This window comes from Eulemur rufifrons, chromosome 19 (genome assembly GCF_041146395.1).
Source record: "Eulemur rufifrons isolate Redbay chromosome 19, OSU_ERuf_1, whole genome shotgun sequence".
NCBI classification, from domain to species: domain Eukaryota; kingdom Metazoa; phylum Chordata; class Mammalia; order Primates; family Lemuridae; genus Eulemur; species Eulemur rufifrons.
Window position 1 is genome coordinate 77,219,932 of NC_091001.1, and position 21,209 is coordinate 77,241,140.

The window sequence follows — 21,209 nt, forward strand, 5'->3', positions numbered from 1 at the left end:
ATCTCTTTCTACATTAGTTCTTTTCCATTAACTCTCTGTAATTTTTAAATGTCCATTTTTAATGTGTCATTTGGAGTTGGCCCTTTTGACACAATTGGTTCTATTTATGTGAGAACTTCTAATGAAACTCTTAGTTTATACAATTTTTTCCCATTTTCAAACATTTTTTTGGGAAATGGATTTTTTTAAATCCTAATCCTATTTAAATTTGAATATGTCAGTATAGGATGCCCCCTCCTACAGATCATTGTTCCTTAATATGCTGATTTTCTTAAATATTTTTCCTGCTTGCTGTTCATCTTGAATACAAATATAAAATAACATGGACAACAATTTTAGTTGCTGATATTATTAGACTTTGGATATTGTTAGCTATAGCTTGATAAAAATCATTTCAGATGTCGGTATGTCATATTTTGGGATACTGGCTCTTTAGAACACCTATTGAGGTAAATATTCCAAAATGGACATTTCTGCTATGCCCATTTGCTTTTCCTTAAGCAAGTGAAAGCAGATCTTTGTAAAGAGATGCACAATTACTTTTACAGGTATGTTGCCCAAATCTTCTGGGTATTTCATTTTCCCTGAGTATTTACACATGAAAGTTTTCCAATCACTCTGACCCTCCCTCTACATTCAAACATTGGCTTTTTCTCTGAATATGTACCATATTCATTAAGTATTAATACCTTCCTAAGGCTGTTAACAGAACAAACAGGAAAAATCTGGAATCTTTTGAGCACTAGTGAATTATTCCTTTTGTCAAGTGTTTGATAAATTTGAATTACCATGTAGTTCCACTGAGAACTCTTAATGAAGAGGGAAGTTGTATATCTGGTGGGTTCTCAATGGGTGATCCAGTATTATTGAGTCTTAGTGTACACCCACTGCTCTAAGCTCTGAAAGCAAAAACAGAAAGTTTATACCTTGAGTTCTGACAAGGGACATCCTTCATTCTATCTTAGAGGCTATCTTAGCATTTTTTTTTTCTGATTATCGGGTTCCTTACTATTGACATTAAAATATTACCTATTTTTCAGAGTTGTTGCAAGAATTAAAATATATTTAAGCCACTTATAATAATGACAGGCATAAAGTACAATACAAATGATGGCTTTTCTTTTTCCCAATTCAGTTATATAAAAAGAATATTCAAGCTATTTTTCCCCTTTTACATAATGCTATTACTTTTCCTGGCTGAAAATTGGTGGGCTACTGATGAAACCACTCAGGCCTCCTGATGGGAACTATACATGTTAAAACTAGATCAAGGACAACCCGTGGGTGGAAACACATGGAACTCAATTATACTGGATTCCAGCCACACTGTCCTGCAAGGTTAGCATTGGATGATAACTTCACACTGGTATAAACAGTGTTTTAGAATATGAAAGGGTGGCTGTGCAATTCAGGATGGCCAATTGAACTGCAGCTTTTAGCTGACAGGTAGAAATCTGAAGCAACCTGTGATAACTAGGTCACAGGCCACCGTTGTCCTTAAGTGCCTGGTTTAAGCAGCCTAGACCCATGACAGTTGGAAAATACTGTCTTCACACTTTTTCTCAAAAAACACTTGGACTTTCTGTAATTTTTCCCACAGCCTAGAGATGTGGTTGTTGGAATAAATGAATTAATATATGAAAGTATGTTATAGAGCAACACCTGCTCATAAGTGTTATATGAATGTTTGATGTTATTAATATTTGTATTATATAAACATACGTATTTTCCAAGACTACTACTTTTCACATAAATACAAGTTTTTGTAAAACAGATTTCTCTGAAATTTTACATTTTAGATTCACTTAGGAAGCTTACAAACTGGGAACACTGCAAAACCACTTTACTTCCAATATGGCCTTTAATCACGTTAGTTCATGTTAGTTTGGAGACCCTCTTCTAAATAGAACCCTTTCTCTAAACTGAAGAAGTTTGTAAAAGGTGAATTTTTTTTTTTTTTTTTTTTTTTTTTTTTGAGATAAGAGTATTGCTCTCTGTTGCCCCCGCTAGAGAGCAGTGGCATCATCATAGCTCACTGCAACCTCAAATTCCTGAGCTCAGGCAATCCTCCTGCCTCAGTCTTCTGAGCAGCTGGGACTATAGCTGGGTGCCACTGCACCTGCCCCCACCGCCCCCGCTAATTTTTCTATTTTTAGTAGATATGGGGTCTCACTCTTGCTCAGGCTGGTCTTGAACTACTGAGCTCAAGCAATCCTCCTGCCTCAGCCTCCCAGAATTCTAGGATTATAGGCATGAGCCACTGCACCCAGCTGAAAAAGGTGATTTTTTGTGTTGATATTTGAGATCATAAATGAAAATAATGACCCTCTTTAGTATGAAGCTGCTTAATGAATAACTCCAATTTGTTATCTGTTACAAAAAGAACAGGCCCAGCTTCCTGTTTCCTAAGAACCGTATTTAGGAAAGACAATTTCCTCTTAGATATACAATGCTAAGAATAATATGTCAATTCTCTTTGTGTATGTGTTGAGGTGGGTAGCTAGTAAGCTATTGGGTCACTTTCAAATCAACTAAACTTTTGTCAAACTAGAAAAAGAAGAGCTCCATTGAATAATAAAGTATCTGGTTAGTCATAGGAGAAGAAAAGGATCATTCAATTCATTCTGGTGACATCTTTTTAGCTGAAACAAAAATGAGGTGATCAGTACAAGCACTCAAAACACAAATGTTGTGTGCCTGTGGGATCACGTTTAACAAGGTTCAGATTACATAAGCAATGATAGATATTAACTAGCATTTAGAGCAGATTTATTCTGTGCTTATCCTTGTTCTTGGTCCTTTACAAACATTATTCTATTTCATTGTTCTTATCCTTGTTCTTAGTCCTTTACAAACATTCTTCTATTTCATTATTTTTCATAGCTAAGGAGATGCGGAGAGATTAAGGTATGTAGTATAGTATGAGAGATATAGTGAGCTCTCTAGTTTAGAAAAGGTGGGCTTTCAGTTTCCTGGAATATAAAAGGTTTTTCCTCTGAAATTCAAGCACCTCATAAATATAGGATTTAAAAATATTCATTTAAACAATTTCATGGCACAAATTTAAATTTGATGGCAAAATTCCTTTACATGCATTACTATTCATTAGGCTAAATTTGTTGCAATTACCATCCAATTTTGACTGGTTTTCCAGTGTGCTATTTTGAGAAATGATCAAGGGATTTCTATTGAACTGATCACATTAACTACATTAGGAATAAAGATATATATATATATATATATATATATTTTGAACTAGGTACAGTTTTTCATTAAATAAGTAATCACAATCATTTAAAGGAATATATTACTTATTAGGTCATATTTTTAGAGCCTGATTGGAAAATAATTTTGCTCTACATTTAAATTTGGGGTATTACATAATTATTCAAAAGTAAGTTTAACTAGCCCTAAGAAATAAAAGGCCAGGAGCCTAGAGACAGGTTTGGTCAACCTGAAATCAACCTTTTTAGCAACCAATTTTCATTCACCAAAATGAGTTCCTACCAAGAAACTAGCAGGAAACAAAATAAACAAACAAAAGGTGGTCTTCTTTTTTTTTTTTTTTTTTTTAAGAATACAACTTTTATTTATTCTGAACTATTTTGCCCCTTCTGTGATTTTTGGACTTTAAAAAAAAAAAAAAAAAAAAAAAAAATATAATGGATCCTTGTCACACTTCAGAAAAGCTTTTAACAGCATTTTGTAAAAATTGTGATATACAACAGGATATGAGTATTAGTTATGGCTGGGACTTCGGAATCAGAAGTAGGTTGAGATGGAGCCCTTTCCGGTTATTGGGAAAGTTACTTAGTATATTTCATGGTCAATTTCCTACTCTGTAAAATGGGGAGAATAGGGTCATTATGAGATTGAAAAAAAGAGGATGTATACACAATGCTTAGCAGAGTGTCTGGCACATACTAAGAGATTAACAAATAATTATGTCCAGTGATAGGTGGAGAACCTGCTGCTACCAGGGCTGGTTTTGTGACAGTGGATGCATTATTCAGCCACATAGTAAGGTCTCTCATAAGGTGTCACAGATTTGATTTGAGTGAAAAATGAGCATAGTCTGTTTTATCGTTAGAGAGGGTGGGCCCTATTAAAATCTCTTAACTAACATATGATTGGCCACTTATAATAATTACTTAGCATACAAGTGAGTTTTCTGAGTTAGAGTAAGCATTTACTTGAAAGTCTGTAAAAAATTAGATGGCTGCTAATTGTGAACCCTCCCAAAATAAGTAAAAAAAAAAAAAAAATCTGTTCAGTAATGAGTACACAATAAGTTTTTAGGCAGTCTATATGTATCTAGCCTTAAAGTATTAATAATCTCTTTCATATCACAAGTTCTTATTAGAAATTCTAAAATGCAATAAGAGCCTTTCTAAGGTGTGACATGTCCTATTAAGATTTGGAAAGAGACAACAAGATGTATTTCCTTGCTCTAAAATATTTACCAATCTTGAAGTGAGAAATGTAGTATAGGTTTAGAAAAATATAGAGTATGTTTATCTCTTATGAAAACATGAAATCCAGGAAGAAATGAAATCATGTTGTCTTGTAATTTGTGTCAAATAGCTGTTTTGATAATGAAATTGGTTTCCTGTGGAGCTTTCATGGTACCTCATTAATTACATTTGCTCCGATGACATCAGATGTAAGCTAGCATATTCTAAATCCCACTCTACAGGAAATGTTACCTCCATGAAGAGCCAATATGCTTTCATTGTTGGCTCATGTGCTCTAAGGAGCAGCACATGCTACGTTTGGCTTTAGCCTACCAGCCTCATCTCAACACATTGACTTGCTGATTAGATCACTTATCATGAGCAGCTCCTTACAGAGTGTTATAAGAAGCCTGGCATTGGTACTAAAATAGACAAGATAAGAATATTTATGTTCCAGGTTAAGAATGATGTATTAAAGATGTCAGTATAGCCAGAGCCATCAATTCCATTAAAAAATATAAAACTAGGGGAAAGAAAGAGAAAGTACTAATGTTGCCACATCTATGAGCACACTAAAATCTTTTGCATCGCTGAGCAAACTTAAGAAGTTCAAATCCCAGTTCAGCCACCTGCTGTGTCATTAGAAGGAAATCATTAAACCTCTGTGTACCTGACTTTTTTCATCTGCAAAATGTCATGAATAATGTTAAATACCCATAACGTTGTAGTAATAAAAATGAGACAATGCATGTAATACACTTAGCATAGTCTATCCCTTGGAAACTTTGATAATATAAATTAGCTTTTATTAGTAATACCAACAAATTAAAGAATAAACCGTATCATTAATGGAAATAAATCTATATCCCCAAACAAGAAGGGAAAATGTTAGTATTTGACACTTTAGCATCTAGAAAGTTCTAAGAAGTATTTCTAAATTCTATCAGCATAAAACTTTCCTCAGTAACCACTGAAACTGGTAAGACAAGAGCAGTGCTTCAGCTGGATAAATTTAGGTTGCTATGGTGGGAGGAGGGAACATATCATCTGCTATTGTTATTTTTGGAAGAAAACAATTTAGGCCCTTTTTTTTTCCCCCTAAAAAGAGAGAGACAGTGCTTTTGAAAGAAGGAGTGATTAATTTTCATGTTTCCTCTTATAATCCCCTTGCTCTTCCTCCTAAGATACTGAGGAATACTCGGCAGCATGACCTACCAGGCATACAGACCAACACAACTACTCCCCCGGAGACGTCTTATCTCCCATATTTCCTAATTCTGTGTTTGACACGCTTCCCTCTAATGGGCTCAGAGGGAAGCTACCCAATCTTTCACCTTAGCTATTACATTTTTGCCAAAGAGAATATGATCCTTTCCCCAAAAAAGAAAATTGAGACAGCAATAGCTTCATGACAGGAATATAAAGATGGTCACCCAAAGTAAATAGACCCAGTTTTCAATCAGGAAAACTGTACAGTGCCCTATTACACAGAATGACTCAGGCTTATATGCTGTACAGGCACCTGGGTGAGGAGGGATGCACCTAGGACCTAGCATGCAACTATGCAGTAGAAACTGTCCTTTGGATTCCATCCAGAGTACACTATGTAGGGATTCCAGAGCATGGAAGGAAAGAGGGGAAAAAAATTACTTAATAACTCTTTTGATTAGGTTTTAGAGTTTCTTTCTGAAATTCTTATTTCTGAGATAACAAGTCTTGCTGTCAGCTATTTACTACCAAAGAGCAGTCTTAGATGATTGATTTTATGACACCTAAAAACATAAAATATCATAATAAAATTTTGAAAGGAGAAATTTAATTCACTTCAACCATAGGAGCCAGAGAGCACTGACCCATTAAAGATAGAATGTTTCACACATAAACAAAAACAAGCTCCACATGCAGCACCGCAATTAATGGCCTGAAACAACATGCACCTCAATGTAAATGGCTGTTTTTGCCACCTGAATTCACAAGGCCTCCATTCATGAAAGAGAAGTCCTCCACTACAACTACCCCCACAGAGATAATGCCCTTAGCGGTCGCTGCCACAATGGATTGAGCCATGGTGTGCAGTACATATTGCAGAAATGTCTAATATGGGGAAAATAATCAAACCATCACTGTTTTTACAAAGCTCTCCTGTCCTTCTCAGAGCACTTTTCACATTTAATGTCCTACTTAATCTGATCCTCACAGTGACCCTGGGAGGTAAATAATTTAAGTAATAATTAAGTAAAGAAATGTTAGCAGAAGATAATGAATTGTCAACTGTCACTCAAGTTAGTTGCAGGGCCAGGACTAACACTAACGCCTAATCCAATGTTCTTTTTACCACTCTGCATTGCTTTGCGAAGATTCTGTGGGAATGTCACCTCCTACAGTGAAAGACAGATAGATGCCAGGAGGTGAAGTGGAAAGTGGCTGGAAGGGGTAAGATTGGACAGCTGCTTAGGACCCAGGGATAAAATTGAAAATAATAACAAATTGTTCTGCAGTCATAAATGCAGATACATTGAATGTATAAAACAGATACATTATATCTGTATAAATGTATAAAAGCATAAAGCAGATACATTGAATGTAAAAAATAGCTGTAGACAGACCTGGGTTTGAATTTTGGCTTTGCCACTTATGAAGCCTAAATAACCTAAACCCTTTGAGATTTAGATTTCTTTCCTGTAAAGCCATGATAATACCAACACCACAGAGCTGTTTTGAGGAATAAATTAGATAATGTGTGTACAGTGTACAGCACGAAGCCTACTATGTAATGGATAAAAGTAATAGTTGTTAACTAAATAAAATAAAAAATTTAGGTGTTGCAGTGAGTCAGAAGTCATATTAGCCGTATTGAGCATCTGTGGACAATTAAGTAATGATATTTGTGAGGAAATTAAGAAAGAGGATTTTGATAAGGCAACATATTTAAGTTAAACCCAAAATATTGTGAAATCCTTCCTGGAGCTCATCTAAATCCCAGCTTTACTTACAAATTCATGAAAAAAAGAAAAGTTCACTTTAGCAACATCTATGAGAGAATGGAAGGAATGCTGCGGTATTCAAATGCACACACACACATCACACTCTAGTTATAATCATGATGCCATTTTTGTCTTACTATAAACAAGGTTTTCCCAAAATTCCTGGTTTTAAGGCCTTAAGGATTCCTTGGAATGAATCTCCTGGCTTTGTGTAAAGATAGACTGTTCAAATTTTTATATGCAAAGAAGAAAATGCATTTTAAGAAAAGTGATTTCTGGGTGTGTGTATTTCTGGGTGTTTTAGTCAATGAGCTCCCAGGAAGAGAAGTTATTTTGGTAAGGATCTTAGAGTAGAGTAGAAATCAGTAATAGAGAGTATCATCTACATTTCAAAATAGAACTCTTTTTGCATTTTGTGATATGTCTTACATTTTGATGAAAAACACACACAGACTCTCTGGGCTCCCTAGTTTTGAAACTGATTTTCTCAATTAGTGCCTATATGGCTTTTCTTCTGCTTGACAATTGTGGAAAGTTTGGTCTGATTGTTGATATCCTTTTCAATTCTAATAGCAACAAGACTGAAAAGTACTCTGGAAACTTCTGCAACTACTCTGGGGAATTGAAAAAAAGAGCTCCAAGTTAGCCATCAGCTATCTGTAGAACTGTGGGTATCAGATGATGTGGATGTCAATAAGGCACCAGAATGGATCAAACTGAAGACAACTGATGACTTTGTTAACTTTAACGTAGTGACTTTAGTCACTGGGATTAAGTGACATATTACCTAGAAGCATAGGGAAAACAGATACAGTATTTGCATTAATGTATTAATACATTGATCCCAATTCTCACAAGCACAGGAGAAATGATTTATGGTTTAATGAAATAAAAATTATATTTATCTCTTTTACTCAAGATATGAAGGTTGGGAGTTAGGGAAGTATTGAGGTAAAAATATAAGGAAGTCTGCAATGTTGATGTCAGTGTTTTGCCTCCTTGATTAGAACCTTTACTCGAAATTTTGATATCAAAGTTCTCTTAGATTTGCTTAATGGTTACATTCACCTTAGTTTACCCTTGAAAATTTATCAACTTATAAATACCTTTTCCTCTAATCAGTCAGAAAATCTTCATTACAAGTTGGAAGGTGGGGCAATTGATAAGAAAGAGAAATAGAGTCATGGGAAATTATAATCTAGTCAGAAAGAGAAAAAGACTTAAACATTTATGTAAGATTTCACAGTAGTATATAATTCATACTAAAATGGGTGATGTAATATATGGTTGAGAGAATTTATTTAATTTTAATAGATGGTATTGGAATAATTCCAAAAACAATTGAATTCATATTCTGACCAGCACTTACAACTTCTCCACTTGCTTGTTAATATTTTTGTCCATTCTTCTAGTATTTTCTTTTTCCTACCAATTGACACACACTGTATTTTAGAAGTATTTACTCTTAGTCTGCCATATGTACTATAAATATTTTCTCCCCTTCTAATTTGCATTTTCACTTTGTTAGTGCTACCTCTGCCACATAAAATTATTATTCATGGAGTCAAATATGCTGATCTTTTCATTTATGTCTTCATTCTACATTCTACAATCTATGTGATAAATTTCACATGCACCTTCAAATTTCTTCTCATTATCCCCCTAAACTTACTATGCTACAGACACTCTGGCTTTTCTTTAATTCCTGAAAAACAAACTTTTTTCTCAAGGTCATCCCGCATGTAGATTCTTCTGCCCACTTTTCACTTGATGACTCTACTCATTTTCCAAGTCTCATCATAAATGTCACAGATTCAGAAGGGTCTCCCCGATTCCCCAGTTGAAATCAAAAACCTCTCCTACTCCTGCATGGTGTCTGTGGTTTTCCTTTATCGTGCATATCCCAGCCATTGCTTTGTATTTAACTGTATGATTCTTTGCTATATGTCTCTTTGCCTCACTATATTTCAAGGTGTGTGAAGGCATACAAATCAAGTATTTGGTTATCTGCTCTACCCCTAGGACCTAATACAATCCCTGGAACATTAACTATATATTTGATCACTATATGCTTGTTAACAGAAGGAGGGAATATTCTTAAAATATTGGGCATTTAAGCCAAGTCTTGAGGAATAAGCACCATTTAGACAGGCAGGAGGAAAAAAGGTCATATGAGCAAGGCATGCATGTAAAATATTTTTTGGTATGTGGAGACTTGGGGACAGCAATAATATGACTAACTGTCTTTGAAAAAAATGCAAGATACATTTATATAGGCAGCTGTGAGCAGACCATTAAGGGCCATGAGAACAGCAGGCACATTCTTGAATAAACACCACAATGAATGCAAACTTCACAGATGCAATGACCATGTAAAAAGTCTATGAGGCTTGCAGGTGACTAAGCTGTGGACACACAGTTTACAACATACAGGATAATTGAAGAATAGGATTATGTAAATGCTATGATCCTATGGCTTCCCACAGAAAGGAGGGAAAATGTGAATGTTCCTCTGTCCATTCATTTTCTGTGTCGCCAGAGTCATACAGGGTGTGGTTGTCCCTTACCCTTTTCATTCCATGTGGTGCCCTTTGAGGTGGCAGCCTGTCCTAGTTGGGGCAAGTGCATGATAAGTTTTTATGTGCCTACCATCCCTTCCCACACAATACCTAGATTTCTGGAGAAGATAACTATACTCTCAATTTCATAATTGTGGCCTCTGAACTTCCCTTCAAACATGTGTTTTGGTGGTTTTGAAAGCAGCAGAGAAAAATATCAGACCCAGCAGCCAGGCAAGTGGCAAAAGTTTATGGATTTCCAACTTCTTTCTGAATCTCCAATTTATTGGGGAAGGGCTAAAATGTGTCAGATATGCCCCCTCTCAAGCCTCTTGTCTGACCTGCCAGAGTGAACTTCAGAATGTGCAGGGCATGGGTGGAATTTGTGGGAGGGGAGAATGGAAAGGATTGGAAACATCCAGCATCGTGACTTCTCACAAAACCACAGTATGAGTAAAATTAATGCATGTGATATAAATTGTGTACAAATAAGGCATTAAACATGCCTTCTTGTACACGATTACATCATTATTGTTTCTTCTGTCCTACATTGCATTGAAATACAAAAATGGGAAAAATAAACTTTGTTTTTTTCTTTGAAGATAGGGGAAAAAACTGTGCTAATCTCAATTCACAAACACCCCAGGAGGCTACAATTCCAATTTTCTTTTCACAGTATTAATGAAACTGGGTACTAGAAAAGTCAAATCTTCCCCTGTAAATCTGAAACCATTTTCAAGGCTAGCCTAGAATTATAATAACTTCCACATCTATTAAGACACAATATAGAACTCTGGTCTAATGAGATCATTTTAAGCAACTCCTTTTTTCTTAGATGGGGTGGAGACACAAATTTAAAATCGATTACTTTAAGCTTAATCTATGAGAAAACCAGAAAGACTAGTCAAAGACTCCTACTCAGAAAAAATTCAATAAATGCGTCTTGCCAATAGTTTTTTTTTTTTTTTTAAAGTATCATTGCAAGCCAGGACATCCAATAATTCCAGTTAGCAGAATGATACATGTTGGGCATTATGGAGTTTTATGATCCTTTATATATCCTGGTCTGAAATATATAGCTCCCATTCTATTTTTTTTTTTTTTTTACTATTGGTGTGTTTTATTCTTTATTATTTCTTAAGATTGATAATTTCATACGATTCTTTTTCTCAAAGCTCAAAAGCTGAATTTTCCTGTCATCACGCTATAGTGACATCTTTCTTCATCCTTGATATGACAGGGTCATGGTTGATGACATACCTATACATTAACAGTTTATAGTGAGGAAATAAAACCAGCCTGGAAAATTGCCGGGAAACTACAATCTCACCCTGAAAGCTAACTTTGGAAACAATACAAATATAATATGATTACCATGGAAGACAGCTCATTCAAGTATACATAATAGTTTTATAAGAGTCATAAAAAAAGCAACTGATAGCATGCTATTGCCTTAGTGAACTCTTCAATATAAATTTAAGGACCCACCAAACTCACACTCTGTCATAGGAATTAGGCATATTTCTCATGCAGCATTACAAAAACATAAATAGCAGTTTTTAAAATAACAACGTTTGATTGCAATGTTTCCAATCTCAGAAAGAATAAACCAAGGATGTCAGACATATTCCTTGCAAAGTGAAACCTCTTTGGAAAATTCATTAATTTTCAAAAATTTACCTTTCAAACCCATAATAATTAAAAATTAAAAAATTCTAAATATAGTCATTTTAAAACTTCCATTGTGAATCATTTTGCTAAGTAATTCCATGCTGTATATGTTCTATTTGTATATACTACGTTATAACTAGGTACAGTTAATGCAAAGTTTAGTGGCTTAATGTTCCCCTCATATTGCCATCTGCGTAACAAATGTTTTAAACTTAGTGATCAAATATTATTTTATTTGATAAAGCATTTCATCTGTAAACAGAATTAGAAAGAACTAACTTGATTTCATTGGAAATCAAGAATAGGGGAGGAGGGGAGGTGTAAAAACGTACCTAAAGGTACAGTGAACACTATTCTGGTAATGGGCACACTAATAGCCCTGACTAAAAGCATTATAAAAGCTATCCATGTAACAGAAACATTTGTACCCCCTTAATATTTTGAAATAAAAAAATAATTTTAAAAAGTTAAATTTTAAAGTAATCAGGCCAAGATAAACACAAAAGCTACTCTGATAAAATAATCACATTTAGACATTTTTGACAGTAAGAATAATTTTATCTTGTGATTTGAAATTAGGAACTTGGCAGTAAATTTTGTTGTTTATTGAATCTTTTGCTGAGTGATGCACCAACCCCAAGAGGCAAAGAGTCCTGACTCTTGCTGGCCTGACCTTCTTCATTTGCCTAGAGATGAGGAGGAACATACTAGCTATGCTCTCTGAGGGCCATCTACAAGGATAATTTAGGAGCTGAGAGAGGGAGGCACAGAAGACTTAAGGAGAGGGAAGAAGTGAGAAGAATGGAGAGGAGCATGGAGGAGGTGACAGAGGGCCCAAGAGGCTGGTAAGACATGAAGCCTGCCACAAACAGCCCTGTTCACTCTACTAAAGTTGAAAGTGTCTCTTAAACATATTTGTCCCATGGCATTTCTTAAATTAGTTCTTATTTGAGGAAATGATGTTCTTTTGCAGATATAGTACCAAGAACTGTGAAAATTAAAGAACGAACATGTATGAGGACAATTTTCTTTGCTGTTGTGGTAGTTTAAAATAACTATCTCAGCAAACTTAAGGATAAGTTAAAATTTTAACTCTTTAATTTTTTATGCAGGGCAACAGTTGAATTTATTATTCCATTTATATGCCAAGGCACCAGAATATGACTTTTGCATTTAGTGTGCATTTTCCACAATGAATTATCATGTAATATGAATAAATGGGTTTACAGTGTAATATGGAAATATGTTAATAACAGTCCTAACACTTAAATGCTTATGCCTACCCTAAGTAATCACAATACTAATTAGACAATGGAAAAACAAGAAGATTCACAGAGCTAGCACAAAGGATTCTTGATAAATCTACTGGGATGAAGCAGACCATGTGGAACATTTCAAGAGATCATTAGATCTTGCCAAATATTAGAAGAGAGAGTAAGCATTAAAAGCCACTTTTCATTTGTCCGTTAAGGTAACACCGTTTATCAGTGCCTGAGTCCCAGGAATTTTTCCATAACCATTTGGCGAAGTGAATATGAAAGAAGGGAATGTAAATATGAAAGAGGTCATAACCCTTATGATAGTTCTTTATCCTTGCTAGTATAACCAGTAGCTTCTGAATCATTTAGGCTAACACACCAACAAAAGTCAAAAGCCTTCATGTTTCCATTAAGGTGTCCATATGTGCTCTCCCAACACCTGGTAGACTACATCAGTCCTATGCTAAGTTTTCCATTGACCTAGACCCCTTGTGCTCTTGGGCCCAACATAATTAACTGGCTACATCAGCTTAGTTGTACATACAAATCAGAGTTAACTTTTGACCGTTAAGACTTAAAGCTAATTTGTATGCATTCCATCTTCAGCTCCTCCTCTTTATGCTCTTACACTTGGTTTATAAAGTGTTTTCATCACATGCTCCAAGAAAGAGAAAAGAGATGAAATTTTAGTTCATTAATTTACATTTTCACATTGCTGAAAAAAATTATAGATTGTTTTACTAATAAAAATATCTTGTTTTAGTTTATGGAGTATTTAAGGAAATATAAAATTCTCAAATCCATGAAATATATGAATTATTTATGAATTTCTCTGATTAAATTCCTTTTATTTTTAACATTGTCATAAATGGTTAAGAAATGACTACACTTCTCTTTTTCATAACTTTTGGAACAAATTGTGTAAGAAGACATTTAACCTTGTTAGTCATTTATACTATTCTCTACATTTTAATTAATATGAAATTTCCTCAGGTTTGTCAGTGATCATCAAAATAAAGCATGAGTGACAATAAGTGAAACAACATTTGTTCATGAAAATATTTAAATTTCTCTAGCTTTTATATCCCATTAACACATAAATAATTCTGATCTTAGCATAAATGTCAAGAAAAATTTCACTAGCCTTCAGGTTAGAAGCATAAATAGAAAAAATGTGATTAATCAGATATGGAAGTAACTACATATTTCAAACAGACCTATATTAAAACTTATTGTGACATTTGTTAAAATTTTAATGTGAAAAAGGGGGAAAAAGGATAAAATGTTTCTTTATTGGGTTTAGATTTTGTTTTGGGTGTCTCTTTTTTGTAGGTTACTTTAAGAAAACACGATCTTTACAATGTCACATGTTCACATGTGGGTTACATACAGATATTTTTAGGCCTCATGAGACTAAACAACATTTTGGCTGGTGTTGTAAAAAAGATAAGTATTCTCCTTAAACAGGAGATGTTTATCAAATATATGGTACAAATTGAAGTATTTCAGCCTTTGCTATGGCCTTAATGTTTTTGTTTTCACACAAATCTATTGTTTTGTGCTATATGCACAGTTGTTTTGAAAACATTTCAGAAATATTTGAGCAGATAAAAGTAAAATAAATATTCTTAGATAAGATAGTCCATTTATGATACCAATTCCTAGTTGGAAAAATATATGCAAATATATTTTTTTCTGTAATGCTTCATATTGTCTTATGCATATATTCTTAGTATAGAAAACTTAAACCCTGTATTCCATTAAAATTATCAAGTTTTACTATCATGAGCTAAATGGCTACAAAATCTTATATCCATTCTCCCTCTGACAAAATAATTGTGAAAATGTGTTTAACATGAAAGCATCCCATCAGGCGGGAATAAATGATTTAGGGAACATTTAAATAAAATTCCTTTTTTAATGCTTGAGACACCATAGTAAAAGAACACTCTGCAAAGTGAAAGTCGTCATTGAGTGAAAGTTGGCAGCTGAGCTAATTGGTATACTTTGGCAAAGATGACTGTATTTAAAAGAGAAAGTGCTGCCTTTGGTTTGTCAGGTAGTGACAGAGTGACTGCAGTATATTCTATTCTTTGTAAGAGGAAATTAATTTCCTGTAATCAAATACTGTGGATTATAGTCTTTTTTTTTCTTCTACCTTGGCCACAGAAGCAACTCCAAGGCTTTTTATTCAGCAACATTACATGGGCTTTTGTAAAACAAGCAGTGACATATTCAACATAAAAAGGTTTCATCTGCTACATTTTGTAGCTCTAGAACATAGCATATTGCTGCTTTGAGACTGAGAGCTACTGCTTTGGAAGTGACTATATTTTAAGGCTTCATTGTGGGAAGAAAATGGAAATGACAGAAAAAATCCACTCTTAGGCAGAAGCAGCTTGGTGATATCTGAAAGTGGAATTACAAAGCAGTATAGAGCTATATGGTTAGTAAGTGATTTCTAGTAATTACCAGGAAACCATTGTAGAAATATTAAAAATTACTAAATGATGTTTAATAGTAATGGAAAAAACCCACAATTTTAGTCTTTTTGAATTTTCAATTCCTGGGGTATCTGTATTTGTGTATACATATATATATATACACATCTCTAATATATATGCAATCTTGAGATTATTTGAATAATTTTGCATAATTTACAAGAAATGTTTTGAAAATTATAGCATTTGTAATCCACTACATCTGAAAAGTAATGTTTTTCTGTAGGACAAGGGAGAGGATGGAGATTCAGGGAAATACAGAAAACACAATCCATAGAGAAAAATGACCTAGGGTCAAGGGGGGATATAATCTTTTCTGTCTACAGTTCCTATTCTTTTATATAAAAAGTTTTGACCATGCATGATGGCTCATGCCTGTAATCCTAGCACTTTGGAAGGCTGAGGTGAGAGGATCACTAGAGGTCAGGAGTTTGAGACCAGCCTGAGCAAGACTGAGACCCCATCTCTCTACAAAAAGTAGAAAAATCATCCAGGCATTGTGGCACATGCCTGTAGTCCCAGCTACTTGGGAGGCTGAGGCAGAAGGATCATTTGAGCCCAAAAGTTTGAGGTTGCAGTGAGCTATGGTGACACCATTGCACTCTACCTGGGCAACAGAGTGAGACCCTGTCTCAAAAAAAAAAAAAAAGAAAAGAAAAAAGAAAAATTTTGTATATAGAGGAAAATAGCCATCCGTCAGCATTATCTACCAGCTAAATCTCAGGCCTTTTCTATGGTCAATTTCGGTGTCTGACCAGGCCTTGGTGAAGACATTAAATACCTTGTAATCCATTCCTTATATCCAAAGAAGACCTTTATTCATACTTTGGGAAGATTGAGTGAGGGTTTTATCAGTTGAATAAAACTAGGCTAGCTAGTCTTTTATTATTTTCTATTAGGTAGTAGTGAGTTTTGACTCAAAACCAAGTCAGAAGATATCTAAAACTGAGAAAGAATGTTTTCATACTGTCTCCTCCAAAGTTTAGCTTTGGGGATCACTCAGCCACCACCAATGAATAAATAAAATACATACATACTTGTGCAAGAAAATAAGTATCCAACAGAAAAAGACATTGACTCTTTTTTAGTTTATAAATATGTGACTAAAATTACACTTCGAAAAGCAGGTAGACTTAAATGACTGAATAATCTTATTGTTTCATACCAGATTTCAAAAGTAATCTTAAATTCAGTTGTCCTGATTCAGTTTTAGAGTTAGACCTAAGTATTCTAGAACAACATCAATTTGATTCTTATAATGATCCCCTCTAATATCACAGTGATTCTTCTAATGGTCCCCTCTAATATCACAGGGTAGGGCTGTTTGGATTTTATTGCACATTTTGAGTTTGTAATTTTTCACCTAACACACCAACAGGGCCCTTTAGAGCTAATTGGAGTTCATTTGGGGCTAAGCTTACATGACCCTATTAACAAAATTGATCTGTGCGAAAGAAAAGATGGCAAATCTCTCCCAGAACATTTTGATTCATAGTCCCTAGCTTTCAGTGACCATGAGGCACAAGGATTGCTACAGTTGGCAACAGTATACTCTTCCTAAAGCAGTAGGTGCTATTCTATTAGGCATAAAAATAGATCATAAATATTAATATAGCTCTCTGGCATTCCATAAACTCAATAGTCACTTTGTGTTTTTTTCTCATCCTCTTTCCTATAGCCAACCCAACCCGAGCAGGTGGGAGAGAGCCATACCCAGGCTCAGCAGAAGTGATACGGGAGTCCAGCAGCACCACCGGCATGGTCGTTGGGATAGTAGCCGCTGCCGCCCTGTGCATCCTTATCCTCCTCTATGCCATGTACAAGTACAGAAACCGGGATGAAGGCTCATACCATGTGGACGAGAGTCGAAACTACATCAGTAACTCAGCACAGTCCAATGGGGCAGTTGTAAAGGAGAAACAACCCAGCAGTGTGAAAAGCGCCAACAAAAATAAGAAAAACAAGGATAAAGAGTATTACGTCTGATCCCAAGATCTTAAATGGACACTTGTATAGAAATAGTCTTCATTTTATCTGAGACATAATATAAACTTATTTACTTTCCTTTTTATGAAGCACATACAAAAGAAGACAGGGAATGCAATCAGGAAGGAAAGACTTTTTAAAAAATAAAAACAAGTATCTCATGCTCTTGTTTCTCAAAAAGAAAAAAAAAAAAAAAAACAGGGGCCAATAAATTCCCTAACATCCACAGTGTTTTCATTTACTCTGCCTGTCTTTATGTTGCTGGAACATTTCTAAAAGACAGTGATGACCGCACGCATTCATAAGGCAAAGGAGTATTATGACATCAAGGCACAACACAAAAAACAACACAAAACATAACACAAAAAAAGAAGCTACCTATGATCCTGGATTTAGCCAAAGTGCTAGCGCTTTCCTGAGAAGTCAGTTAGTCCAATTGCCAGAGAAGACTGTCATTTTGGGTGACTCAACCTGCAAACCTTTAAGTGTTTGCCACCTGGTGCAACTGGAGAAGTGGTTGGAACTTGCGTTTGAAACAAAGTGCTGGCTTTTTTGAAGACTTGTGTAGGAACACATTCAAAAAGCCCCTTTCTGGTTGTGAGAGAGGAAAAGAAAAGTATGGAGGCCTTATTTTCAAAAATGTGAAATATAAGGCACATTTTCACACAAAAATTTCAAAACAAAACAAGAGGGCATAGATGCAATCATTGGGAAATTTTCATGCACGCTTACTATGTTATTACATATGTTTATATAAAATCCATCTCTGTGTGCTTTCTGGACTGTGATAAGTGACGTTTTATAGCCTGTTGTATAGAAAATGCAAAATATATCTCTGCTCTTCAGCCATTTTTGGTAAATTCAATGTTATAAGTGTTGCTAAGTATAGGGAGTTTTATGACATCAGAGCAACATTTCAGTTGGGTTTTTTTTTTTTTTTGCCACCATTATAAATTGCCACAATTACTTACTTTTATTTTTTAAAAAAATTACAGTGTAGTGTTTATTCTAAGGAAGATATGTATGAATGTATATAAAAAGACTCAGCTTTTTTCTTACATGTACAGCCTTCATTCTGTTGCAATTAAGTTTTGATATTTGTATGAAAGGTGTGAATTAGAAGGTAAAATATATACATATGTATCTTATAATCTTTTCTCCCCCAAATACTCACATTCCAACATACATTCACATTTGCAATCTCTCTCTCTTTCTCTCTCTCTCTCGCACACATACACATAGGAATCCATCAGAGATGATGGAAAACCCAAACGTGCATATAGTAGCAAATATTTACTGACAAATTGAAAAGCAGAAAGGAAGATAGTTGTGCCAAGGTATTGATGACAAATGGGGTGATTTGCTTCATCGAGATCTTGCTCCCAGCAAACCTCAAGAAGATTTTAGTCCCTAAAGAAATAGAACCTTTTCTAATCAAATAGAATATCACTGGTATACTGCTGCATGAATATGAACCATTATGTGGGCAGGTTATGGAAGCAAAATTGGTTAATCTACCTTAACTCTGGCTGCTGCAATTGAAAACTTTGTTTCTAATAAAACAATATATATATATTCTCTGAACCTGATGTGCATGATAAACATTTTTGGAAAGTAAACACTTTCTCAACTAGGAAAGTATTTTCAATAATTTCTAATTCTGTATTACTACCCACTTTAAAAAATCATTCTCTATCTGTTGATTATTGACTATGTTTTAACTTTTCTGGTTTACATATATATCATTAAAATAGTTTTAGTTTAACACATTAAGTAGAAAACTATAGATTATACACTTGTTTTTGCATATTGTTTCAATGATCATAGCAATAAATTATTAGTATGAGAAGGTAATGCAAAAAAAAATGCATTATTTGCAAGGTGAATGCTTCAGTAAAAATTGGGTGCATTACTTGAACATCTTCCAAAAATAAGATATTAAATTGCATAGAAGAGAAGAGTAACTTTACAATTAGCTTTAACCAGCAAAGACAAAAAATGCAAAATATCTCTTGTGATACTTTAGTTGATGAAAAAAGCCGAGAAGTGGCCTGGATTTCAGACATACAGCACTTAAGAAGTATATACAATTCATAGCAAATCACCACTATCTATGGTTGCCAAGTAATTATTGTATATGAAAATCTTAAAAGCTTTTCATGACCCAGAAAGTGGAAGGCATAAAACTAAAATTTAATATCCATTACTTCTGTTTTAGGTTTTTATCTTGTTTTAATTTGCCAGGTTAAAGAATTCACAAGTCTTTCCCCCAACCCCTTCTCATTCAGTCTTACTCAGGGAAAGCCAGTGAAGTAAAAAGGGAAATATAAAACCACTAATTTACATATTGAGTTTGAAAAAAAATTGGTTGCTTTTCCATTTGACCTATTAAAGCTGAATGAGTTTCCATCTGGCAAGATTATAAAATATGATAGAAAACAAATTCAATGGTATTTTTAAGCAGTATATCTATGAAACATGGTGTTTGAGATTGAGTTCAATACTTCTTCCCAGAATAAATTTTAAAGTTACATTTAAGGATATAATCTAATATTACCAGTAAAAGTATTTCTACTGTCATTGGCCTACACAAAACCTAGCAATTTTTTTTTTTTTTTTTCTGAATGGAGAAAGAAAACATGAGTTAGGGAGAGAAAATGACTTGAATAAAATCCCAAGTATCTTCATACCAAATGTATCAGGGTTCCACACATAGTTTGCAGTTAATAGAGGATTTCACACTACCTGGCATAAATTTGATTACATCTCTAGACTGTAACTTTTCTGATTGAGTATGCTTCTTTTTTTAATCCATGTAATGTGTTGCCTTTTTTAAAAAAAGACAAATACTACAATGATGTGTGAGGTGGTCGATCCCTAAGACATCAAAGAAAGGCCACAGGACCCTACCCTTCTAGTGCTTTGTGTGATTGGGTATCTAAGGGGTTTTCTTTGTTTTTTGTTTTCTGTTGCAAGGCCAATTTATCCATTAATGGAAATGCTAAGCAAGTGGAATTTACTGTTTTGTTAATAAAATATTTCTTAATACAACTGTGGATTTATTGATTTTAAAAATTACATGCGGCACAATTTTGTGATACAGTGGCATAGCAAGCAAGACTGCATTTGAAGGGAAGACCTATTCTTATACAACCAGAGGAAAAATGTTGACTCTTTTTTTTCTGGATATTATTATTCATTAAGCACCTCTAAATTTATACACTTAAAGATGCAGCCACTAAATATACCTTTGTTTACAAGATACCCGAAACCATAAACTCATATAAAACTAGTTGGAAACAGCATAAAAATATTGATTTCATAAATATTGTTTTCTCTGTAAAAAACAATGGAAGTGAAGTGAAGCTGTGTTTAAATGCCAACACTATCACTAGCTACAATTTACCTAATTTCTTTGACTCTCATTTCTCTCATCTGTAAATTAAGAGTAATAATACCAACTTCACAGGGGGACAGGAATTAATGTTGTACCTAGCACAACTGAGTACAAATAAAATGTGGCTACTAGTCATACTATTATTTTCCGTAATAATAATGGCTCACAAAACATGTCCAAAATGTTTGCTCAGGTTGTATTATTTGAAAAACAAAAGCAAAAAAACAAATGATAAAGGAACATACTAATTTGTTTCCATACAACTATATATTAATTTTTTTGTAAATTAAAGTAGTTTTTTGGAAATCAGATGACCCATCAGTAAGCTTTAGTACAATAGTTGGTAACTGTTTTAAAACCCTGGCCTTTGAAAATAATTTTCTGATAGAAATACATTTC

At 34.3% G+C, this 21,209-nt stretch overlaps 1 protein-coding gene across 25 annotated transcripts in view; it reads left to right on the top strand.

The window, feature by feature from the left end:
* Positions 1-20,805, top strand: part of NRXN1 (neurexin 1) — a 1,058,130-nt gene extending 1,037,325 nt beyond the window's left edge. For 20 of the 25 annotated variants that reach the window (XM_069494608.1, XM_069494610.1, XM_069494618.1 and 17 more), the window contains one exon: positions 17,106-20,805. In XM_069494608.1, the coding sequence (XP_069350709.1) occupies positions 17,106-17,413 (308 nt within the window). In that variant the 3' untranslated portion in view covers positions 17,414-20,805. The remainder of the gene's footprint in view (positions 1-17,105) is intronic. The other 5 variants (XM_069494606.1, XM_069494607.1, XM_069494616.1 and 2 more) reach the window with 1 other exon arrangement.
* The last annotated feature ends 404 nt before the right edge of the window (positions 20,806-21,209 follow it).